At 45.7% G+C, this 25,791-nt stretch overlaps 1 protein-coding gene and 1 long non-coding RNA gene across 3 annotated transcripts in view; one reads left to right on the forward strand and one right to left on the reverse strand.

Moving 5' to 3' along the window:
* AZIN2 (antizyme inhibitor 2) overlaps nucleotides 1-23,813 on the forward strand; it is a 45,094-nt gene extending 21,281 nt beyond the window's left edge. The window contains exons 7-10 of one of the 2 annotated variants that reach the window (XM_088844725.1): nucleotides 155-267; nucleotides 15,641-15,855; nucleotides 18,899-19,033; nucleotides 23,687-23,813. In XM_088844725.1, the coding sequence (XP_088700851.1) occupies nucleotides 155-267; nucleotides 15,641-15,855; nucleotides 18,899-19,033; nucleotides 23,687-23,813 (590 nt within the window). Of the gene's footprint in view, nucleotides 1-154; nucleotides 268-15,640; nucleotides 15,856-18,898; nucleotides 19,038-23,686 lie in introns of those variants that run through there. The other variant, XM_055398438.2, reaches the window with a different exon arrangement.
* On the reverse strand, nucleotides 19,203-23,955 carry LOC129538317 (uncharacterized). Its single transcript, XR_008682200.2, has 3 exons — nucleotides 20,774-23,955; nucleotides 20,293-20,455; nucleotides 19,203-19,338 (listed from the first exon to the last, which is right to left on the reverse strand). It is a non-coding gene; the product is annotated as an uncharacterized LOC129538317 (long non-coding RNA).
* Nucleotides 23,956-25,791: the final 1,836 nt, after the last annotated feature.

Consider the following 25,791-nt stretch of genomic DNA (forward strand, 5'->3'; position numbering starts at 1 on the left):
CTCAGCTGCATGGTGTTTCCAACCCAGCCATGAACACAGGAGGAAGCAGGAGTCGCCCCATAGCTGAGGAGCCCTGCTGTCCTCTTGCTGAGTCCGCCGTTGTCCCACCGCCTCACATGCTGCTTGTGCCCCCTGACCCCTCCCCTCCCTGCAGAGGAAGCTGGTTCCTCCCCCAAGACCATTGCGTACCACCTCAGCGAGGGCGTGTATGGAATCTTCAACTCAGTCCTGTTTGACAACACCTGCCCTGCCCCCATCCTGCAGAAGGTGAGCCTGCCCTGCTGGGCCTGTTTTCAGTTGTGTGGGTGCATTTAAGTAACATTTTTTTGGTGTGTGTTATCTAATTTATCTAATCTAAATTAACTAATTAATTATCTAATTAGTAATTATCTAATTTACTTTATCTAAAAAAGTAAAACATATTTGTTGGAGAAAACACACTAAGAATGAAGAAGCTTATCACCCCTAATTCCACCACATAGAGATAGACCCCTTGAATATTTAGATTTCAGTCTTTTAAATAATGTGTCATACTTTTCCCCCATAAAGTTGGGATCATATTCATTTGTAACCTGATTTTTTTTCACTTCGTATGCGGTGTGACTCTTTCCATGCCATTCACAAATCTTTAACAACACGCTTCTTGATGACCATATAATATTTTAGGCAATCTAACTCTAGCAATTGTCCATTTGGGTTCCTGTTTTTGAGCTTCCTGAATCTATCTTGACCTCCATCTCTGATCACTGCTCATGGGCTGGGTCTTCATTGTGCTGTGTGGGCTTCGTTTCCCCATAGCATATGGGATCTTAGTTCCCTGACCAGCGATCGAACCTGCATCCCGTGCATTTCAAGGCAGATTCTTAACCACTGGATCACCAGGGAAGTCTCTAAAAATTCATTTTATTGAGTTTTTCCATGTTAACAAGGGAATAGGAATAGACAGAACGTTCCTTCTAGCCTGCCGAATCCAGCCCAGGGCCTCTGGCAGCTTTAGTGGGCTTCATTATGAGGGGAAAGAAAAATCAGACACTCTTGTATTTTCACAGGCTTTGTGTGGTCCTGCTTCAGGAAGGAAGCTTAAGTGCCTAACCAGCACTTAGACCACCGTGAGCTTTCAATACGTGCTGTTGTTTTTCTTTCCATCTTTTCTCCCCCCGCTAGAGTCAGCCAGATGTGGGCTCCTCTGTGTAGCTCTTCCTGCCCGTCCTCTACTGCAGGCAGAGGGAGCTTCCCTCCTCCAGGCGCCCCCCCCCGCCACAACTGGATGAGTCCTCATTCCATAGCTGCTTGTTGTCTGAGTAAGCCTCCCCGATGATGAAGTGCTCAGGAATTCAGATTTCTAAGGTGATGCACTAGCATTGCTTGCATTCCTGTGGTCTCCCACATCCTACCACACAGGCGGAGGCCCGGCCTAGGCCAGCCAAGCCCCAGGTTACACAGCAGGCAGCAGTCGCTTCCTAGTCCCCCTCCCGCTCCCAGTCCCTTCTTCCTGTCGCAGGCCGTCCCTGACCCACTCCCTGTTCCCTTCATCAGCTCCTCCGAGGAGCGAGGAGCGAGCAGGGCTGTGGTCGCAAACCGGCACCACACCTGCCCCAGGAGCTTGGCGGATGAGTCTCCAGCTGGTATTCCTGGCTTGGACACCAGGATGTTCCTAACTCTCTCAGTGGTCTGTGCTGCTCCCCTTCTGGGGGGTGCTCAGGTTTCTTCTTCGGGCTGTCAGCCGCTTAGGAGACCACACCTGGGGTGGGGCCCGCAGTGTGGCCATGGAGACACTGTAGATGACAGTGTATAAACAAGCTATGGTTGTGTTCAGAGTGTGTCGGGAGGGCCCAGCCTGGCCAGGGTATCTGCACTTTCCTCCCCAAGGAAGGTGCCCCTCACTAGCCAGGATGGCAGCTTTGTACCCTGCTCTTCGTGCCCATTTTGGACCTCAGGTAGAAAAAGTTGTATTAAACATAATCCTTGCTTCAGGGTATTTTTCTCATCATCGGAATATGTGTGGCCTTCTGTTTGTTTGTTTGTTTAATTCAACAAATATGTGAGCACCTTCCACGTGCACTGAGGTCTGCAGAAGGTAGTAGGTGAGGCAGGATTGCTTGTGCCTTGGGAATACAGTCTTGCTGAGTAGAAACGTGTGTGTGTGTGTGATGCACACACATACACAGAGAAGTACACAGACTACAACAATGTCATGAGAAAAGTACAAAAAGGACAGAACAAATGTTACTGCATTTTTTCCAAAAATATTTCAGTACTTAACGACTAAAAGATAAGGACTTAAGAAACACAGTATCATCATCAAGCTAAACACTAAGCAGTTCCATAGTATCCCTTGTCACCTAGTGAGTGTTCAAATATTCCCGTATAAATGGTTTTTATAGTTGATTTTACAGGTGAGAAAACTGAGGCATAGGGAGGTGAAGGGACTTACTCAAAGTCACACAGTTAATAAATGGCAGCGTTTTAAACTGTAGACCCTTGGGGTAGGGTTCTTTCTTGTCTTATTCAGCTTTGATTATCTGTCTGTTGCTAAAGACCAAACTCTGAACTACTTTCCTATAAAATGATTGTCTCCCTGTAAAATCGCTGCCTCCTTGTAAAATGTCTTCATTAGCATTTGGGCATTGCTAATCTTTTGTTATTCATGTTTCTTTGAGTATCCTCTGTCAGAAAATGTTCTTTGTTAGTCTCTTTGTATAGCTGGCTCAGTGTACATGCTTAAAGTATGTTCCCTTTTAAAAACCATTTTCTTACGGCGAGTCCTGGAATAGGGTTACTGAATAAGAGGATTTGAGCATTTTACTCCTCTTGATGTGTGTTGTCAGATTGCTTTCCTCCACGCTTGGGCTCATACGTGTTATTACCAGCAGTGCTGTTTCACAGTGAGCTCACCAGCATTACACACTGTGACCCTTTCTCTTGTTGGCTAATTTGTCTGAAATGGTATGCCTCAGTCTTTCATTTTTGTTTCTTTGATAGGTATAAAGTCTTCTTTCATAGATATTTCAACACGCTCTCATATGTCTTAACTAAGTGTTCTGCAATTAATAGTAAGGATATTTATCTCTTTCTACCTGCTCTGTGGGTTATAGATTTACCATATGTATATTGTATATGGTGTGTATATATATATAGATATATATAATACATAGAATATTTCCTGGAGAAAATTTAGCACAAAAAGTAATAATCCGCTAATTCCACCATTCAGAGATGACTGTTGCTAAACTTCACTTTCATTTCTTTAAGTGTCATAGTGCACATTGTTTTAACTTAAAAAAATATATTATGAGACATGGTTTTCTTTTTTATATTAATTCAAATTTCATTATTTTCTCAGTGTGGGAAATATCTAAATCATAGAATTGAGGAAAATCAACTTTGTTTTATGTAAATTATAAAAGGCCAGCCAAAGTCAAATCATGTTTGATAAAGTGAACACTTTTAAATTAGAAGCCAATATACAATGGCAAGCCACTCCAGTACTCTTGCCTAGAAAATCCCATGAATGGAGGAGCCTGGTAGGCTGCAGTCCATGGGGTCACTCAGTCGGACACGACTGAGCGACCTCACTTTCACTTTTCATTTTCACGCATTGGAGAAGGAAATGGCAACCCACTCCAGTGTTCTTGCCTGGAGAATCCCAGGGACGGGACAGCCTGGTGGGCTGCCGTCTATGGGGTCGCACAGAGCCGGACACGACTGAAGCGACTTAGCAGCAGCAGCATATAACCTCTGTCTCCCAGAGAAGCCCTGGATATATAATAACTTAGTAACTTTGTCTTTTATGAACAATGTTTGGGCATACTGATTTTATCTTTTTTAAATGCTATTTTTAAAGCAATAATGGAGGTAAGAAAATATCCTTTACTCTTGAAAATATTTTTAGCAAGGTCTTGTTTAGTCACTAAGTTGTGTCTGACTCTTTTTCAACCCCACAGACATAACCCACCAGGCTCCTCTGTCCCTGGGCTTCTCCAGGCAAGAATACTGGAGTGGTTTGCATTATCTTCTCCAAGACATGATTTTCTTTACTGATATGTTAGGTAGACTTTTTATTTATAAACATTTAAAATATTCACTGAGTGGTCTAAAATGCAGTTCAATAAATGTGTATTAGTACTTCATAAATGCAAGGTATAGTTAGGTGTGGGGAGGGTCCCAGAGGGGGAAGTACCATGGGAGTTTGTCAAGAATCTTCAGAAGCGAAATTCAGGGTACAAGCTCTGATCACCCCACTCTGTACAGAGAAACCTTGCTGCCAAGATTGGGTTCTCTCATTTGTCATTGTATTTTATTCTAATTATTTATGGTTTAAAAAGTAAGATTCCATCTGGAGTACATTTCTGTAGTACTTTTTAAGGTCTGGATCTGTTTAGTTCTTGTCTTAAAAATTCTTAAGTAATGATTTCTAATCCTATTTTATTTCTGCTTTGCCATACTATCCATTACTTTTATTTTTCAATGATCTCTAGTTTTTATCCTGTTCTTTGGACAACAGCTTTGTGCTATGTTTGGAAACCTGGTAGGGGGTGCCTTCTATTTCCAGTAATGTGGTAGACTAGATACTCTGAACAGCCTCCCCACTGACAAAGAAGACTGTGTCCTGACTTACAAGATAGCAGGGAATCTTCAGAGGTCAATACACAAGTGAAAGCAGGAATCTCCATTTCACTTAGTGTAAAAGTCAGTCAAACCACCAGTCTGAGGAACCCTTTTTAAGTGTAAGTCAAATCATGTTTCTTTTCTAACTGAAACTCTGCTTGGGCTCCTGTCTCACTCTGAATTAAAGCCAGAGCCCTTCCAGTAGCTCCCAAGGCCCTTTGAGACCTGACCCTCACCACCTCCTCCCTCACCCACAACTGCTTGGTCATCCCACTCTAATCACTCCAGCCTCCTTGCAGCTCCCTCAACTCACCAGGCATATTCCTGCTTCAGCATCTTTGCACCAGCTTTCCCCTCTGACTGGATCACTTCTTTTCTAGGTACCACCCTGGTTCACTCCTCACCTCCTTTAGGTCTTTGCTGAAAGGTCATCTCCTTACACCCTGACACCTTATACCTTATTTAATGTTATACCTGTACCCCTCACCTAATCTGTTTTTAAATTACTTTATAACATAGTATATAATTTACTTCTTTATTTTGTTTTCCTCCCTCCTACTAGACTATAAGCCCTCTGAGGACAAGGATCTTTGTCTATTATTTTTCATTAGTGTGTCCCAAGCACGTACAATAGTGACTATTCAAAAATGTTAAGTGAATTAATCCAGAGAGAAAACCTAACTCTGAAACTGGCCTTCTCTCTGGGGATGTATGCGGAATCCTTTTAGCACTGATCTTCAGTTTTGATATCTATGAGTGTTCCTAGGGACTAGCCGAGATAGAGAATCTGATAAGATCCCTCATATAAAGCTGGGAACCCTAAAAAAAAGTACATCATCATTAGTATAAGATAATATAAGGAAAAACCCCCACAGAGGAGGACAGCAAGAAAATGTGTCTGTTTTGATCTTGTTAGTGGTTGGAAGAGAGCAAAAAATTGAGAATTTGAAGGCACAGACAGCCTTTTCTTGGGTTTGTTGCCCAAATTCGTATTAACTGTGTGATCTGGAAGCCTGAAGCCTAGAATTTATTTTATCTTGCAGAAGCAAACACAAACTCTCTCTTGAGGAATCTTCAAGCTAGGCTTTTAATAATTTTCACAGATAAAGTTTCAAGCACATGAAGTGAAGAAGTGAAGTTGCTCAGTCGTGTCCGACTCTTTGTGACCCCATCAACTGTAGCCTTCCAGGCTCCTCCATCCATGGGATTTTCCAGGCAAGAATACTGGACTGGATTGCCATTTCCTTCTCCAGGAGATCTTCCCGACCCAGGGATTGAACCCAGGTCTCCCGCATTGTAGGCAAACGCTTTACCGCCTGAGCTACTAGGGAAGTCCTAAGTTCACAATAAAAAAATCACAAAACACAAAGGAACAAGTCACCATGAGAGGGAGCGAGCATAAACCAATAGAGAGCAGATTTAAAACTGCAATTACTTCATGTACTGGAATTATCAGATGCTAAAAATTGAAGAAAGTAGGGAAAACCATCAGACCATTCAGGTATGACCTAAATCAAATCCCTACATTTATACAGTGGAAGTGACAAATAGATTCAAAGGATTAGATCTGATAGAGTTCTGGAAGAATTATGGATGGAGGTTTGTGACATTGTACAGGAGATAGTGATTAAGACCATCCTCAAGAAAAAGAAATGCAAAAAGGCAAAATGGTTGTCTCAGGAGGACTTACAAATAGCTGTGAAAAGAAGAGAAGGGAAAGGCAAAGGAGAAAGGGAAAGATATACCCATTTGAATGCAGAGTTCTGAAGAATAGCAGGGAGAGACAAGAAAGCCTTCCTCAGCAATCAATGCAAAGAAATACAGGAAAACAATAGAATGGGAAAGACTAGAGAAAAGGAACATTTCATGCAAAGACAGGTACAATAAAGGACAGAAACAGTATAGACTTAACAGAAGCAGAAGATATTAAGAAGAGGTGGCAAGAATACACAGAATAACTATATAAAAAAGATCTTCATGACCCAGATAACCATGATGGCATGATCACTGACCTAGAGCCAGACATCCTGGAATGTGAAGTCAAGTGGGCCTTAGGAAGCATCACTACGAACAAAGCTAGTGGAGGTGATGGAATTCCAGTTGAGCTATTTCAAATCCTGAAAGATGATGCTGTGAAAGTGCTGCACTCAATAGGCCAGCAAATTTGGAAAGTTCAGCAGTGGCCACAGGACTGGAAAAGGTCAGTTTTCATTCCAATCCCAAAGAAAGGCAATGCCAAAGAATACTCAAACTACTGCACAAATTGCACTCATCTCACATTCTAGTAAAGTAATGCTCAAAATTCTCCAAGCCAGGCTTCAACAGTATGTGAACCGTGAACTTCCAGATGTTCAAGCTGGTTTTAGAAAAGGCAGAGGAACCAGAGATCAAATTGCCAACATCCGTTGGATCATTGAAAAAGTCTACTTCTGTTTTATTGACTATGCCAAAGCCTTTGACTGTGTGGATCTCAACAAACCGTGGAAAATTCTTCAAGAGATGGAATATCAGACCACCTGATCTGCCTCCTGAGAAATCTGTATGCAGGTCAAGAAGCAACAGTTAGAACTAGACACGAAACAATAGGCTGGTTCCAAATAGGGAAAGGAGTATGTCAAGGTTGTATGTTGTCACCCTGCTTATTTAACTTATATGCAGAGTACATCATGAGAAACGCTGGGCTGGATGAAGCACAAGCTGGAATCAAGATTGCCGTGAGAAATACCAATAACTTCAGATATGCAGATGACACCACCCTTATGGCAGAAAGTGAAGAAGAACCTCTTGATGAAAGTGAAAGAATTTGTGAAAGAGAGTGAAAAAGTTGGCTTAAAACTCAACATTCAGAAAACTAGGATCATGACATCTGGTCCCATCAGTTCATGGCAAATAGATGGGGAAACAATGGAAACAATGACAGACTTTATTTTTCTGGCTCCAAAATGACTGCAGATGGTGACTGCAGCCATGAAGTTAAAAGGCGCTGGCTCCTTGGAAGAAAAGTTATGACCAACCTAGACAGCATATTAAAAAGCAGAGATATTACTTTGCCAACAAAGGTCCATCTAGTCAAAGCTATGGTTTTCCCAGTAGTCATTTATGGATGTGAGAGTTGGACTATAAAGAAAGCTGAGCACCAAAGAATGGATGCTTTTAAACTGTGGTGTTGGAGAAGACTCTTGAGAGTCCCTTGGACTGCAAGGAGATCCAACCAGTCCATCCTAAAGGAGATCAGTTCTGAATATTCATTGGAAGGACTGATGCTGAGGCTGAAGCTCCAATACTTTGGCCACCTGTTTGGATGAACTGACTAACTGGAAAAGACCATGATGCTGGGAAAGATTGAAGGTGGGAGGAGAAGGGGATGACAAAGGATGAGATGGTTGGATGTCATTACTGACTCGATGGACGTGAGTTTGAGTAAGCTCTGGGAGTTGGTGATGGACAGGGAAGCCTGGCATGCTGCAGTCCGTGGGGTTGCAAAGAGTCGGACATGACTGAGCAACTGAACTGAACTGAAAAATAAAACAAAAATATTTACCATGTTTAAAGAGGTGAGAAATTGAAAATAAGTAAATTGAAAATTACTTCTGCTTTCCAAAAAGTAAGCAAATATAAAAAACATGACCTACCAGATTTTTAACAGGATTAAATAGAACTTCTAGAAATGAAATATATGAACATTGAAATTATACACAGGGTAAGCAAGATATTGGGGTTTCCCAGGTGGCTCAGTGGTAAAGAATCCACCTGCCAATACAAGAGACATGGGTTTGATTCCCCGGGTCCGGAAGATCCCCTGGAGAAGAAAATGGTAACCTACTCCAGTATTCTTGCCTGGGACAGTCCATGGACAGAAAGGCCTGGTGGGCTATAGTCCACGCGGTCGCAAAAGAGTCAGACATGACTTAACGACTAAACAACAACAACAAAACAAGATATTAGAGACAGTTGAAGAGAGAAGATATGGGAAAATAAGGAATGGGATCATAGAGCTGAGGAATTTTGCAAATGTAGCAAAAAGAGACAAATAGAAAAGAAAGGCAAAGGAAGTGGTAGATAGAGTGAGAGCGCATAATGTCTAATCATAGTTTCAGAAAGAGATTGTATCAGGATGCAGAAACAAGACAGGTAGTTTGAACAGGGAAATTTTAATATAAAGAATTGCTAACTTTAAAGATGGCTAATTACTAAAATGCTGCTAAGTCGCTTCAGTCGTGTCCGACTCTGTGCGAGCCCATAGACGGCAGCCCACCAGGCTTCCCGGTCCCTGGGATTCTCCAGGCAAGAACACTGGAGTGGATAAAAGCAGTTACCACATCTGGTAAGGGAAAGTGAAAAATGAAGCACCTTAGAGGAGGGCTCCTCCCTGCAAGTCTGAGATTGAAACCTTTGAGGAAAGGCTATGGTATGCAGCCTTCTAGTGGCAAGGAAACTTGCAGAGGGTTGCCAACACAACTGAATTGCAGAAGTACTCTGCTGTGGAGTGGAGAGAAGCTTGTTGGACTGTGCAGGCCAAAGTTAACTGAGGGCCATTGAGGTGAACGCAACCACGCCCTCATACCCTGAACCAAAGGTGGCCGCACAGAAAACAGCAAACTAAAAGGGAGAGAGTTCCTTCTTCCTGATCTGCCCTTGCAGTGTTTTTTTAGCAACTTATTTTGACAAAGCCTAACATAGAGCTAGCTGGGCTTCCTAGGTTGCTCAGTGATAAAGATCCTGCCTGCCAGTTCAGGAGACGTGGGTTCGATCCCTGGGTCAGGAAGATTCCCTGGAGAAGGAAATGGCAACCCATTCCAGTATTCTTGCCTGAGAAATTCCATGGACAGAGGGGCCTGGTGAGTTACAGTCCATGTGGCTGCCAAGAGTCAGACATGACTTAGCAACATCAACAAAATAAAGCTGGTTAGTAAGGAAGAAATGTCTCACTCTAGTATCACAAAGCAGGGTGAAGAAGGGTAGATTTGGAATTGAGGCAAAATAAATAAAATTAAAAATGAATAGCTGGCAGAGAGTAAATGAGAGGAACATTTATTCTCAGATTCAGGAAATCCAACAAATTCCAAGTATGTTACCTAAAAATAAATCCATACGTAGACAACATGTTAGTGAAGCTGAATACCAGAGACAGAAGACAATCATAAAACTAGTGAGAGAAATGAGGCAGATAAAAGAATACCTGTAGAAGAATATTAATTAGACTTATAGCTTATTTTCCCCCCATAACAATGGAAGGCAGAAGATAGTGAACTAGCAGCTTTGATCTATCAACCTATACTGGATAGCAATAGAATGTGAGTTGGAAGGTAGAGTGACCAAGTTGGTATAAGTCGCTTTAGTCATGTCTGACTCTGTGCAATGCTATGGACTGTAGCCCGCCAGGCTCCTCTGTCCGTGGGGTTCTTCAGGCAAGAATACTGGAGTGGGTTGCCGTGCTGTCCTCCAAAGGATCTTCCCAACCCAGGGATCAAACCCACATCTCTTAAGTCTCCTGCCTTGACAGGCAGGTTCTTTACCACTAGCGCCACCTGAGAAGCCCTTCAATTGCTTGGGTAGAAGGTAAAGATGTTGACTGATTTTAGACTACCTTGTGAAAAGTGAAAGTGAAGTCGCTTAGTCATGTCCGACTCTTTGCGACCCCATGGACGGTAGCCCACTAGGCTTCTCCATCCATGGAATTTTCCAGGCATGAGTACTGGAGTGGGTTGCCGTTTCCTTCTCCAGAGGATCTTCCTGACCCACGGATTGAACCCGGGTCTCCCGCATTTCAGGCAGACGCTTTACCATTTGAGCCACCAAGGAATCTCCCTACACTACCTTCAGTTCAGTCACTCAGTCGTGACCGACTTTTTGCGACCCCATGAATCACAGCACGCCAGGCCTTCCTGTCCATCACCGACTCCCGGAGTTCACTTAAACTCATGTCCATCGAGTCGGTGATGCCATCCAGCCATCTCATTCTCTGTCGTCCCCTTCTCCTCCCGCCCCCAATCCTTCCCAGCATCAGAGTCTTTCCAGTGAGTCAACTCTTTGCATGAGGTGGCCAAAGTATTGGAGTTTCAGCTTTAGCATCAGTCCTTCCAATGAACACCCAGGATTGATCTCCTTTAGAATGGACTGGTTGGATCTCCTTGCAGTTCAAGGGACTCTCAAGAGTCTTCTCCAGCACCACAGTTCAAAAGCATCAATTCTTCGGCGATCAGCTTTCTTCACAGTCCAACTCTCACATCCATACATGACCACTGGAAAAACCATAGCCTTGACTAGACAGACCTTTATTGGCAAAGTAATGTCTCTGCTTTTTAATATACTATCAAGGTTGGTCATAACTTTCCTTCCAAGGAGTAAGCATCTTTTAATTTCATGGCTGCAATCAGCATCCGCAGTGATTTTGGAGCCCAAAAAAATAAAGTCTGACTGTTTCCACTGTTCCCCCATCTATTTCCCATGAAGTGATGGGACCAGATGCCATGATCTTTGTTTTCTGAATGTTGAGCTTCAAGCCAACCTTTTCACTCTCCTCTTTCACTTTCATCAAGAGGCTTTTTAGTTCCTCTTCACTCTCTGCCATAAGGGTGGTGTCATCTGCATATCTGAGGTTATTGATATTTCTCCCTGCAATCTTGATTCCAGCTTGTGCTTCTTCCAGCCCAGCGTTCCTCATGATGTACTCTGCATATAAGTTAAATAAGCAGGGTGACAATATACAACCTTGACTTACTCCTTTTCCTATTTGGAACCAGTCTGTTGTTCTATGTCCAGTTCTAACTGTAGCTTCCTGAGGTATACGTATTACAAAGTAAATATCTGGAGTAACCACTAAAATAGTAGGAGTTTATTAAAACAGTTTGGTTTGGAGAGTGGCATAAAAACATAGACCAGTGAAACATAGATTAGAGCACAGAAACTTGATTTTTACAAGGCTTGCAAAGCACATCAGTGGGAATTGCTTAATATATGATGCTAGGTCACCTGATGGTATGCAAAAAAGGAAATTGGATCCCTATCTCTGGGGCTTTTAATTAGTAGTAGCTTATTTATTTCTTAAATTGGAGGAAATTCTCTTTTTGGCTTTTCTAAGTTTTAACAGCTAGGAGAAGACAGAGTCCTTGTATTTCATCTCTCCTTTCAAGGTTTTATTATTTTCATGGGTTAAATATTATTGTGGCCCAAGTACATCCCTGAGTTTAGTAACTTAATGCTTTCATTACTGTGTGAGTGGAGATGGTCCCCTGTGTGTTTAAGCTGAGACATTGGCTTACATGTAAAAACTCATTAATCTCTAGTAACTACTCCTCTCCCCTCTGAATTTTCTAGGTGGGCAAGGTTTGTCTGCAGTATAGTATTTTATTTCTTTATTTTTCTATATTATACCTTTTTGTTTCTTTTTTTCCAGATAATAGTTATTGTCAGCATTTCTCATGCTATGTAAAATAGAAATGACAGAAAGGTTCAGACTTGGAGTCAGAAGACATGGGTCTGGTTCTTGGCTCTGCCATCTAGTAGCTGGGTAACATTAGGCAAGTTACTTAACCTCTCTGGGCCCTGTAGTTTCTACAGTTTCTTCATCTGGAAAATGAGGGGGCTTAACTGTAATAACTAAGGTTGCTACTAGTTCTGAAATGAAGCCATTCTAGTATATCTCCATTAAGTTAGAGTTGGCTCCTTATTTTAAATAGTTTCTCTTTATTGTGGAGTTTAATTTTGTCTGTAATTTTAATCAAGATGGGGTGCTATTGAATGCCATGTTGACATATATAGGGAAAATGAAATTTGAATTGTAGATCTATATTTTCCATGTTACGATGAAGCCAGTGATCACCTTGCTCATTGTCCCTGCCTTCCATTTAAATAATCTGACCATTGAAAGTGAATGTTTTGAGTATGAGTCTAGTCAAGGCTATGGTTTTTCCAGTAGCCATGTATGGATGTGAGAGTTGGACTATAAAGAAAGCTAAGCGCTTAAGAATTTGATGCTTTTGAACTGTAGTGTTGGAGAAGACTCTTGGGGGAGTCCCTTGGATTGCAAGGAGATCCAACCAGTCCATCCTAAAGGAGATCAGTCCTGGGTGTTCATTGGAAGGACTGATGCTGAAGCTGAAACTCCAATACTTTGGCCACCTGATGCGAAAAGCTGACTCATTTGAAAAGACCCTGATGCTGGGAAAGATTGAGGGCAGGAGGAGAAGGGGATGACAGAGGATGAGATGGTTGGATGGCACTGCCGACTCAATGGACATGGATTTGGGTAAACTCTGGGAGTTGGTGATGGACAGGGAGGCCTGGTGTGCTGCGGTTCATGGGGTCACAGTCAGACAGAACTGAGCAACTGAATTGAACTGATGGATTTGATTAGCTAGGGTTTCATTTTGGATTTTTGCCTGTATGTTCACAAGTGAGATTTTGATCATAGGCTTTTGTTATGTTTCTTCTTTTTCCTTTTCGTGTACCGCCCTTGTTCATCCCATTTTTTTTCCTTTTAAAATATTTTTGTATACTTTATGCAGTATAGGAGCTAACTTATGTATGCTTTAAAAGTTGGGTGGGGAATTATTTAGGGATTCCATCAGAGCCATGTGCCATTTTAAATGTTTGTGTTTCTTCTGTGGATCTGCTCTCTTATCGGGCCTCTTTGAGGAAAGCTGCCATCCAGGTGCAGCTAGGAGGGCCCTTGTCTTGGACCCCCAGGGGCTGTGCCACTCCCTCCCTCCAGAACCCAGACCAGGTCACTTCTGCTGAGCTTTCTCATCTGTAAAATGGGAATTGCAACTGCCTCCCAGATGAAGTGTGAAGTAGTGGTGGGTGTGCTTTGTAAAGTAGGATCCTCTGCCTGCTCTCTCAGAGTGGGGCCCTAGTAGCCGATTGGGATTCTCGTATTTTTACAGGTGCGTGTCCATTTCCGCTTAGTTTTCTGACTCAAAAACAGAACTGAGACTTAAAAGCCTGCCCCCTCATGCTTTTGGAACATTTATTTTGCTATTTCCTTTTTTGAAAAAAAGGTTTTAAATGGTAATTGCCTTATTTCCTGTGAAATTTTAAAATCTTTCCTTTCTACCCATTTAAAATTTATACCACTAATAAGTGAGAGAAATCTGATTATAACTCAAGGGTGCCTTTTCATTTTATTGTGGAAGAAGCTTTGAAACCTATTTTCTTAAGGATCCTCATGGATACACTTATGTAGCATTTCCCCTCACATGTCTTTAAAAGTCAGCTTATTGTTTTTTAACAATTGGAACTAAGGGAAATAATTCAGAGCAACTGAGATGAATTTTACTCATTATTAAGAAGCTTGTGAACAAGTGTTAAGTTGTATGAACAAGGATGTATTGATTTGTCTCCTTTTTCTAGCATGTGAGGTTCATGAGCACAGGAACTTTGCTTGTGTTCACTGTTGCATCCTAGGCTCTTAGATCAGAGCCTGGCACATAGTAGGTGCTTAATAAGTATCTGTTGAATAAATGAATGAGTATAGGATAGTTTTCATGTTTGAGTTTAGTAACATGTGCATGTCTTTATTAATGAGACTAATGGCTTATGCAGTAACTTCTTGTGACACATGAGTATTATTTCTGCTCACGGCACCTGTGGCTCTTCCTGCTTCTGGCTGAGGTACCGAAACACCTTTCCTCCTCCTTCCATTGGGCTTCTCTGCTGCCTCCTCCTAGGCTTTTGGATAGCTTCTACTTGTACCTTCTTTTTCCTTTTCGCTCTTTCCCATCACTCATGTGCTCCCTGTTCATATATTCCTTCATTCACTTAAGTAGTCTTCATAAAAGCACCTACTGTGTGCCAGACTGCTAGGCTTGGAGGAGATGGGGGTAAAAAAGACTGTCGTGATCTCTGGACTCAACCGAATTTATGGTCTGATGGGAAGACGGGCCTGAGGAGATATACTTCTTAAATATCTAATTATAAGTGATAGAAAATGCCATGAAGGCAAAGCTTGCAGAGCCTTAGTAAAGGCTTCCAGGAGGAAACTGAGATCTAAAGGAAAATTAGGAGTTGGTAGGTTTGGGACCTCAGGGAATAGCATGGGGATGGCTTGGGAGCCAGGGGTGAGGGGAGGGAGAGGACAGAAGCAGGGTTTACGTGGGGAGTCACAGCTCCACAACTCCAGTCACAACCTGCCTCGCTGCATCCCTACACTGTGACGAATGGCACTGATACCTTGGTTGTCCTCAGATGGTCTGTGCTATAGATTGTTTTTCTGGATTTGGAAGTCACTTAAGAAAAAAGTAAAAACTTTATGTCATTGTTAGTTGTGTCTTTGGGTAAGTCACTTAACCTCTTAGAACCTCAGTTTCTCAGAAATGGGAGTAATTCTGTGACTCTGTGAGGTCCTCTGTGACCTCGGCCAGGTCACCCTGGGACCGTCTGTGGGAGGCTGGTCCTCCTCACCAGACTGAGTGCCGTGGGAGCCTGAGGGAGGGTCAAACTCACTGGTGCCCTTCTGGCTCCTGTTAGTGGGCCAGGCCTGGAAGGGGAGGGGATTATGACGGCCTGCATAGAAGGAGCCGCAGAGGACAGTCTCGCTCCAAGGGAGGGGAAAGGGCTGCAGAGGTGGGGAAAAACCCAGGGTCTGCAAAGTGGCAGATACTCCGGTGAAGACTGAAGCCAGAAGCTGACGGCAACACCACCGATGAATAAAGATGGTGCTGCTTACTGGGCCCTTGCCGTGGGTCAGACACTAGTGTACACACTCTTCCTACACTCATGTATCCTTTCACTAACCCTGGCAGGTAGGTGACTGCTGCTATTCCCATTTTACAAATGAGCAAACTGTTGGATTAAGTATCTTGCCCAGGGTCACACGGCTAGCAAGTGTTGGAGCCTGCATTTAAGACCAGGCACTGTGGCTTCTGAGTGTAAGAGGCAATGAATTCAGAGAAGTGGGAGGGCCTTAAATGCAGGCGAGGAGGCCCAGCTGGTCTGGATCCTGTTTGCTCTGAGAGCTGTGCAGGCTTTGGAGGGAGGGAGTGCTCAGACTGCACGTATGCCTGGGAAAGCTGACTGTCCCTCTCTCCTGCAGAAGCCATCCACGGAACAGCCCCTGTACAGCAGCAGCCTGTGGGGCCCGGTGGCCGCTGGCTGTGACTGCGTAGCTGAGGGCCTGTGGCTGCCGCAACTACACGTAGGGGACTGGCTGGTCTTTGAGAACATGGGCGCCTACACCGTGGGCATGGGTTCCCTCCTCAGGGGTGCCCAGACCTGCCGCATCACCTATGCCATGTCCCGGGTGGCCTGGTAAGGGGGCCCTGCTGGGAAATGGAGTGGGGATTGGAGAAGGGGGCAGGCTGGACGGAAGCCACATGGGGAGCGTTTGGGGCCCTGCCCCTGTGTAATCCAATGGGACAAGTAATCCTCGGCTACTGATTTCAAGTGAGGCCTGTGCTGGGCACCTGGCTGTGGCCTTTAATGAGACTGAGTTTCCCTTGGGGAGCTCAGAGCCCTGGAGGGACACAGAAGCAGACATGCGCACCTGAGAATACAGTGCTGTGGGGAGGGGCCGGATTTTGGAGGCTTAGGTCCCCACCCCCACCTCCCCGAGGCCCAAATCTACCTCCCTGAGGAAAGAAGGATGAAGTCAAAGCCTGATGGGAGTTAAATGGCTGGAAGGGCAGGAAGGGGGTTCTGTTCCAAGGTCCCCCGGAAGAGGGACCTTCCATGGGGGTGGGACATGGTCCTATTTGAATTTTAGAAGGAATTGGGGGCGAACATGCCTTCAAAAAACATGAGGTTGGTTGGGGCTGGAGAGGGAGCAGGCCTGGACATGGGAAGGGCCATGAAGGGTAGCTTAGAGCTTCCAGCAGCAGCTGGCAGGGACTGATTGGAAATCTGGGGGTGACATGGTCCGATTTGGATTTTAGAAAGACCACTCTAGCTACTGGGTGAATGAAGGGAAGATAAGGGCAGGTGTAGATAGAGCTGACCAGTTGGGTGGCTACTCACTGAGCACGCCCTCACCAGGCCAGCACTGGGACCCAGCGAGACAAGACTGAAAGTCCTGGGCCTTTCTGTCAGGCTCTACACTAGGCATCATATGATGATTTTCTTTTACTCAAACACAGAACACTATGGATCAGTGCTGACACAAACAGAGGTCACTTGCTTGAGGTCACACAGCTGCTCAGCAGTGAAGAGCCCCCACTTATGGGGCTGGGGAGAGGGCTGCAGAGGGCAGGAGCCGTTAGGAGGGGCTTTTATGCCAGGTCCTGAGGAGTGCGTGAAGCCTGTCCCCCAGGGCCATGGTGGGGGCTTGAGCTCCCTCCACCCCAGGAACAATGGTCCCAAATGGCAGGTCTGACACGGCTCGGGATCAGAGTCACCTGCAGTTCATCCAGTCAACAAACCTGCTGCTTCTGCTCCCTGCACAGGATAGGCTGATGCTGCCATTTTGAAATCACAGGTGTTTTGACAAGGCCAAAAAATAAAAACCACAAAACACCAAACGTAAAAAACCAATAATCACACAGGCTTCCTTATCTATCCCGGCTCCATCGTCAGCAAACGCAGGTGGATGAAGTTGCACAGAGTCAGATGCACACATTACTAGGAACACAAAATTCTATGTATTGAAATGGCCACATCAAAAAATTATTCCCCGTATCACAGGGGCCTCATGGGCATGTCCTACTTTAGAATCTGGCTCTGTGCTGGATCCTGGAGGGTAAAAGAGCATCTGAGAACATGGTGAGCCAAGGCTCGGACCTGCACACAGATACACACAGACAGACACACACCAGCAAAGTGCAGAGGTCACTAAGGAGGGAGGGTGGGCCAGTGAGCTGGGGAGGAGGGACCGCCTGATGGGTAAAGGAGGAGTTAGCCAGGCACTGGAGGGCCAGGCAAGGTGACAGGAGGGTGGCCTGGGCTGAGGGACAGGGGCTTCAGAGTCCAGTTCATCCAGAGTTTTAAGTGGCTCTGTCTAACTGCAGTGACATGAAGGGAAGACTCAGTCAAGAAGGACCTTGGAGGCCCAGGTTGGCCTTGATCTTAAAGGCAGTGGGGAGCTAGTGAGGGATTCTAAGAAACTTATCTTTCAAAACCCATTTAGATAAGGAAATAGAGGTTCAGACAGAGGGCGCTTGGCCCAGAGTACCTCCCACCTGGAAGGGAATGGCCTGACTGAACTGACTACTGATTTGCTGCTGAACTGTACACATCAGCAAAGGGGGAGGCCTTCCTGCAGGTGGGGGACCGGTATGGGCTGGAAGTATGAAATAAGGGGAGGGAAGATGTAGATGGAAGGGGGAGGGTCCTGGGAAGCATATCCTGGCAGAAGTAAGGAACAGGCTGTCATGCTGCCCCGACCCGGCCTCTTGAATGCAGTGCTCTTTCCCTGTCCTCCACCCAGTATCCACCTCTCCCCAACGAGTGCATTTATTTGCTGTCAGGGGCACTAGGCAATGAGTAACTCAGATACCTCCCCTGCCCCACCGTAGCTGGAGGATTGTCAGGGAAGCAGATATTGAATGTTCATTGTTATCAAGGAGTACACTGTGCTGTGGGTCTCAACTAAGGGTTAATGATGCAGAGACTGGATGAGCACAGGATGTGCCTGGGATGGGATGTGAGCCAAAAGACGGCTGCACTGCTGTGCGTGGTGGGAGAGGCGGGCAGGGGCCAGATCTTGTGTGGCCTGAGCGTGGAGGGAAACTGCTGGCAACTCAGGGGATTTGGTTTTTGGAAAGATGAACCTGGGTCAGACTTGTCTGGGAGACTGTGCTTTCCTGGCTAGAGATGGTGGTGTCAGTGGGAATGAAGAGAAGTGGGTGCCTTTGGGGATGCTCAGGAATGGGGCTCGGCTGGGTGTGGAAACAAGATCCCCAACTCGTGGTGAGAACAGGAGCCGTTTATTAATGTGAGGATGCAGGAGAAATGGTTTGTAGGATTTTTGAGGGAAGGACAGATTTTTAAGTACTAAGCCTGGGGTCTCAGGAATGTGGGCTTTGAAGTGAGTGTTGGATTGAGTCCTAGTTCTGCTTCCTTCTAGGGATATGACCTTGGGCAGGTAACTTCTAAGTTGGTTTGCTTGGAGTAAAATGGGGACGATAAAGTCACCCTTAGAAGGTTTTGGGAGGATACAGTTAGACTGTAAGTGAAGTGCCTGGCACAATAATGGGCACATCAATGAATGTGGGTTCCTTTCCCTTGTGGGTTAGGCTTTGGGGAGAAGACAGCAGTGGGGGAAGAGGGGGCACCAGGTCTTCCAGTGCAGGAGCCATGGGGAATTCTTGGCCCATGGACCCCATGCCGGCTGCCTTCAGAGACCCTCTTTCCCTTGCAGGGAAGCCCTGCAAGGGCAGCTGCTGCCTGCAGAACAGGACGAGGACGCCGAGGGCATGTGCAAGCCTCTGTCCTGTGGTTGGGAGATCACAGACACCTTGTGCATGGGCCCTATCTTCACCCCAGCAAGCATCATGTGAGCGGGCCCCGTTCCCCCCCGGAGAACCCCAGCGGGGCCCGAGATGCCTCTGGGAGAGGTGGGGAAAGTGGCAAGCAGAGGCACCCTCTGGCCAGGACTCTGGTGCTTGCTCTGCCAACCCCCATGCTCCACCTGTAGTGTTTCTGCCCTGTAAATAGGACCAGTCTTACACTCGTTGTAGTTCAAGTATGCAACATAAATCCTGTCCCTTCCAGCTGTGTCTGCCTCCTCTCCCAGCGCAAGGGGCCTGGTCAGCCAGGTGTGGGGGTGTTCTTGGGGGTCTCCCTTGGTCTCCTTCTCACCTTTGTAAATATGAAGCAAATAAAACGTTTAGGTTTTTTAATACTCCAGTGCAATCAGCAGTTCAGTTCACAAAGCAGCCTGGGTTAGGCCAGGGCCGAGACGTCCCCATCCTACAATGATAACCTCACGCCGCAGTGTGGGCCTCCCCTACTGGTGCCCAGCTTCTTTGATTACCCTCTCTTGTCTCCCCAAGCTTCCATGCTGGCATCATGAGGAAGGCAGAGCCGTCAGGGGTCAGGGTGGGGTCAGGGTTGCCTTCCTGTAGAGCTGGAGCTGCAGCTCATGGCTGAGGAGGTGTCTCTGGGTGTCCCCAATACCCAGCTTAAGTCTTGGCCTAAAGTGGGGGCAACTGAGTATTTGACACAGCTTTTGGGAATTCCTACCAAAGATGAAGAGCGAAGAGGTGGGTACCGGGGAGGTTCTAAGGAGATCCCCTACCCGTCCTCTCCTTGCAGGTCAGCAAGGCAGTCAGAGCAACAGAAAGCCATGGCTGGTCTTGCTTATGCAGGCAGTGACTGTCAGCACATGGTTGGCCATAGACCACTGCCGCACCCAGGGTCCAGGGCCCTGAGGCCCATGTCTCCTCAGTTTGGCAGTTCTCGTCAGGACTTCACATTGTTAGCGTCAAAAAAACTATGCACGTGGGGTGTGTGAGCTGCTTAGCAGAGGAGTTCAGATTTTAGAGCTCCCCCAGCTGTTAACAGGTGATCCTAGAGATTTTTCTTTTGCAATTAAAAAAGATATAATCCATATTCCCTAAAACTCACCCTTTCAAAGTGTAGAATTCAGTGGTTTTTAGTATATTCAGAGTCTGTGCAACCATCACCACTATCGAATTCTAGAACATGTCCATTACCTCAAAAAGAAACTGCGTATTCGCACTCACTCCCCATTCTCCCTTTCCCCCAGCCCCTGGTACCTACTTAACTTTTTTCCCACCTCTGTGGATCTACCTGGCCTAGATGTTCTGAATTGCCGTTGTTTTTCCATCCTCACTTGAGCTTCTTCCTGGGTAAGCCTGGTACAATGTGTGCGTTTCTTCCCCCTACACCACCAAACAATTCTCTGACAACAGCTGGGTGTCCCACAACTCCACTCAATTCTGACACGACCTACCTAGAGGAGAGATAGAATCAGATACCACAGGTTAAGGGCTCAGTCCTACAAATCTGAACAACAGAGCAAGTAGTCTGAACTTAATTCTGCAGGCAGTAGGGAGCCCTATATGCCTCTGGAGCAGAAGTGTGGTAAGACCTTTGAGAGGATAAATGAAAGCTTATTCAAAAGGGGCAGAACCCCCCAGCCTGTGTAAGGGAGGTCCAGCCAGGGGGTCCAAAAGACACAAATTGTCACCTCTGTCTACCCCTGCTCAGGAGGAAGATGGTGACTCTCTGGGTGTCACCCCCCACTTCCCCCCACCTTTAGGAAACTCACCTGCCCAAGCCAGCTCATTCCAGCTGCAAAGGGACCACAGGGAAGGCAACAGGATGGGAGTTTCCAGTTAAACCTTTGTTCCATTTTAAACCCTCTTCCTGGCACTGAGCAGATGAGTAGCTAAGCCTGTGTAAACTTAACCTGTAAATTATTCGACGTAGGCTTCTAACAGTCAGAGGGATCTTTTTGAAATATGAATCCAATCTTGTCAATCCGCTGCTGAAACCTCTTCAGTGGCTTCCCACTGTGAAGCCCCAATAGAAGTTAAATTGCCTGAGATTTCCTACCACTTTCCAACCTCATCTCCTGCTGCTCTTTTCTCACCAAGCACTGGCCTGTTTGGCCTCTTCAGTTCCTTGCGTTTATCGGAATCCTTTCTGCTTCCAGGCTTTTGCCCTTGTTGTTTCCTCTGCCTAAACTGCATTTCTTCCAGCTCTCCAGGGCTGACTCATTCCCATCTTTAAGCGCACATCAGGAAGGCCTTTTCTGTACACCCTATTCAAAGTGCCCCTCCCATCTAATTACGTGTGTTGGGGGTGGGGTGGTGGTCACATTTTACAGAAAGTAGATTCTAAAGGTAACATTTAAGGCAAGAAACACAGTCAAAGTTGCCACTGAAAATCCCTGAGAAAGCTATCCTAATGGAAGCAGTTCATTATTTCTCTGTCTTCCTCTAACATGCCAGGTGCATTTCCTTATAACCCCAAATAGCTCTATATCTCCCTCACAGCTTCAGATCTTTGCTCAGATGCCACCTTCTCAGTGAGGCCTTCCTGACCATTGTTAAAACTGTGACACTCCCACCCCCACCTACCATCCCATGATCCCCTCTATAGTCTTATCTCCTCCCACTCTCCATACTCATCATCTGACATACATTTCATTAGAATTAAGCTTTAAATTCTAAAATTTTGAAAAGGCTGAGGAGCCAGAAATCAAATTGCCAACATCCGTTGGATCATCGAAAAAAAGCAAGCGTGCCAGAAAAACATCTACTTCTGCTTTACTGACTACACCAAAGCCTTTGACTGTGTGGATCACAACAAACTGTGGAAAATTCTTCAAGAGATGGGAATACTAGATCACCTGACCTGCCTCCTGAGAAATCTGTATGCAGGTCAAGAAGCAACAGTTAGACCTGGACATGGAACAAGAGACTGTTTCCAAATCAGGAAAAGGAATATGTCAAGGTTGTATATTATCACCCTGTTTATTTAACTTATATGCAGAGTACATCACGAGAAATGCTGGATGAAGCACAAGCTGGAAAATCAAGATTGTAGGGAGAAATAATAACCTCAGATATGCATATGACATGACACTTTGGGCAGAAAGCAAAGAACTAAAGAGCCTCCTGATGAAGAAAGAGGAGAGTGAAAAAACTGGCTTAAAACTCAACATTCAGAAAACGAAGATCATGGCATCTGGTCCCATCAATTCATGGCAAATAGATGGGGAAACAGTGGGAAACAGTAACAGACTTTATTTTGGGGGCTACAAAATCACTGCAGATGGTGACTGTGGCCATTAAAAGACCATGGCTTGCTCCTTGGAAGAAAAGTTATGACCAACCTAGACAGCATATAAAAAGCAGAGACATTACTTTGCTAACAAAGGTCTGTCTAGTCAAGGCTATGGTTTTTCCAGTAGTCATGTATGGATGTGAGAGTTGGACTATAAAGAAAGCTGAGCACCGAAGAATTGATGCTTTTGAACTGTGGTGTTGGAGAAGACTCTTGAGAGTCCCTTGGACTGCAAGGAGATCCAACCAGTCCATCCTAAAGGAAATCAGTCTTGAATATTCATTGGAAGGACTGATGCTAAAACTGAAGCGCCAATACTCTGGCCACTTGATGCAAAGAACCAACTCACTGATGAGTTGTAATCAAAGAAGACCCTGATGCTGGATGGTGGTAAGGATCGAAGACAGGAGGAGAAGGGGATGACAGAGGATGAGATGGTTGGATGACATCACTGACCGATGAACATGAGTTTAAGTAGGCTCCAGGATTTGGTGATGGACAGAGAAGCCTGGCGTGCTGCAGTCCATGGGGTCACAAAGAGTTGGACATGACTGAGCGACTGAACTGAACTGAAGCTCTTAAGGGCAGAGATATGTTTATTTTTGTTGCCATGTTCCTAGCAACTAAAACACTATACACGAATGTCCAACATATAAGTTGAACAAATCTTTCAAGTCTCAGCTTGGATATATCCCTTTTCTTTGCCTGGGAATTGCATCTCTGCACTTTCACTGCTTTGTATTTACCCATATTAAAGAATTGCTGATCACAGTGCATTGTAATTTTTCTTCTTGTCTCCCTGCAAATCTGTTAATTTCACAAAGAGAGGGAATGTTTTTCATACTTGCCAATATCATCTGGAACCTGAGTCAGTGCTGGACACTAAGTAAGTGCTGTCTTTTGAATAAACTAATCTTGGAGGATGGGGTGGTGGGGGTTTATCCCTGAACCTCGAGGCAGGAATATCTAGGCCCTTCTCCTCAGCTCCTGAGCAGCAGCCTAGATCCCACTAAGGGCAGACCACTAACTGGAAAAGACTAGGGGCCCTGCAGGCTTCCAGCATTACAACCCAGGAGGAGCCCGGGTCCACATACTAGGGAATCTTAGGTGGGGAGGGATACAAGATATCTCAATAGCTCTTTCTGCTCTTCCACTCAGCTGGGTGACCTTGGGGTAGGATTACCATGTAAAATATAGGACGCCTAGTTAAAGCTGAATTCAGAAAGACGACGGCTACTTTTTCAGTAAACGTAGGACCCATGTACTACACTGCTGTTGATCTGAACTTCACCTTTAACTGGGCGTCCTGCATTTTAGCTGCTCAATCCGGCAACCCGAACCTGCAAGTCACTCTCTCTGTCTGGGTTCGTTTTCCCCATCTGTGGAATGGGTGTATTCCAGAGACACTTGCCTCTGGGACTTCTCAAGTGGAGCAAACCACCCCGAGGACGTCCCTCCCGGTTCCGAGTCGCGTGGGAAGCGCGCTGGTCCTGGGAGAGGTTCTCGCTGGAATATGAACAAATCCCTGCCTCTAGAAACGCACTTTTCTCATCTGAGTCTCCGAGTCTATCCGGAGTGGAAACGATGCCTTTAAACACTGCCCAAACTAGCCTTGCTCCCTCGGCTCCCAGCAACCTGACCTACCCGTCACAGCCCAAGTCCCCGGGGACGCGGATTTCCGGCGTCGTGACGTCACTTCGTGTCAGAGAGCCTCCCAGGTTTCGAGCCCCCGCGCTCTGGCGCCCCCTGCCTGAGCGGAGGAAGACTTTACCAAACAGCGAGAAGAGACAGCCGAGTCCATTGGTTGAAGGACAAGACAGAGCTCGCAGCCTCCACGAATGGAAAATCGAACCTTTGCCGAGGGAGGGCCCCCACCGGCAAGGGGTCCTCCCGGGACGCAGGAGGCAGGCAAAGGTGCAACCGGGCCCCTGCTCGGCTAGAAAGGCCCGCAGTAACACCGGACGTGGGCTTCTGCCCACCAGCTACTTCCACTTCGCCTTGCAAAATAGGAGTATCCATGAGTGACGGGACGTGAGAGCTTTATCGATCTTGGGAGGCTTGTCCTCAGTGTCCTCCCCACTCATCCATTTCACTCCCTAGAGGAGACGCCTGATGAATTCACGCAGAAAATCACGGGCTTTGAATGAATTCCTGACTTGCAGGCCGATGTGTTTTACCTTTCAAAACGATACTCACTCTGTGCCGTCCTTCACTCTCATCTTTTTCATTCAACCCTCAGAAGCCTGTGAAGTGGATATCATAACAGGAACTCCGATTCCTCAGCGCCTGTGTTGGAATCCTGGAATCGTAAGCAATTACTACCTGTGTTTCCTGTGCATCTGTAAAATGAAATAATACACCTATCCCATACCCTAAGTCTGAGGAGTAAATAAATTAGCATGTTTAAAATACTCAGAACAGCAGCTGATCCGTGGTCACCAGAGGAACCAGTTAGGTGACCTCCATTTATAAAATAGGAAACGGAGACTTTGAAGTGAAGTAACTTGTCTAGAATAGATAGTGTTAATTACTAGTGGAGGGAGGTAGGGAAGCAGCTTTGCCCATTCTGGAGGAACTTCTCAATCATACTCATCCAGCCCTCTTCCTGTGGAATCCTGTGGGGACCATAATTGGCTTTAGAGCCCCACACGTATTTATTTAGTAAGACCCTATTACCAAATGACTGCTCTCTGGGCATTTAAATAACACCAGTTAAGATGGTGAGGCTCTCTAACTTGTTCTATACATTTCCATTGAAGATGGGCTTCCCTGGTAGTTCAGATGACAAAGAATCTACCCACAATGCAGGAGACCCTGGTTTGATCCCCAATTTGGGAAGATTCCTTGGAGAAGGGAATGGCAACCCACTCCAGTATTCTCGTCTGGAGAATTCCATGGACAGACCATGGGGTCGCAAAAAGTTGGACATGACTGAGCAACTAACACTTTTCACTGTCATACATCTCCACTGAAGAAGATGAGGCTGCAAGATCCACTTCTGCTAAATCTCACTGATATAAAAGTCAGCAGAAACGAACTTCTGAATGTGTTGAATCTGAGATCCTGTGAGAGATCCAAATGGAAATCATTATAACTTGGTGTGGTAAGTTGTGTGTTAGTGGAAAACAGAGGGTTGCAAGCAAGGTCTGATTAGTGATAGATGAAACTGCCTGCTAGAGTTAGGGTGGACCTGGCAGAAGCAGTGGATGGAAGCAGAAACCTTGATGGAAAAGTAGGAGTTGACCAAGTAGAAAAGCCTGAGAAGGCTGAGGGAAGTTTTCCAAACCAGGGAAAGGGTGTGTAAAGGGATCAGTTCAGTTCAGTTCAGTCGCTCAGTCGTGTCCGACTCTCCGCGACCCCATGAATCACAGCACGCCAGGCCTCCCTGTCCATCACCAACTCCCGGAGTTCACTCAAACTCATGTCCACAGAGTCGGCGATGCCATCCAGCCATCTCACTCTCGGTCGTCCCCTTCTCCTCCCGCCCCCAACCTT

Source organism: Moschus berezovskii, chromosome 2, assembly GCF_049115385.1.
Source record: "Moschus berezovskii isolate FMDL1 chromosome 2, NW_MosBer_1.0, whole genome shotgun sequence".
NCBI lineage: Eukaryota > Metazoa > Chordata > Mammalia > Artiodactyla > Moschidae > Moschus > Moschus berezovskii.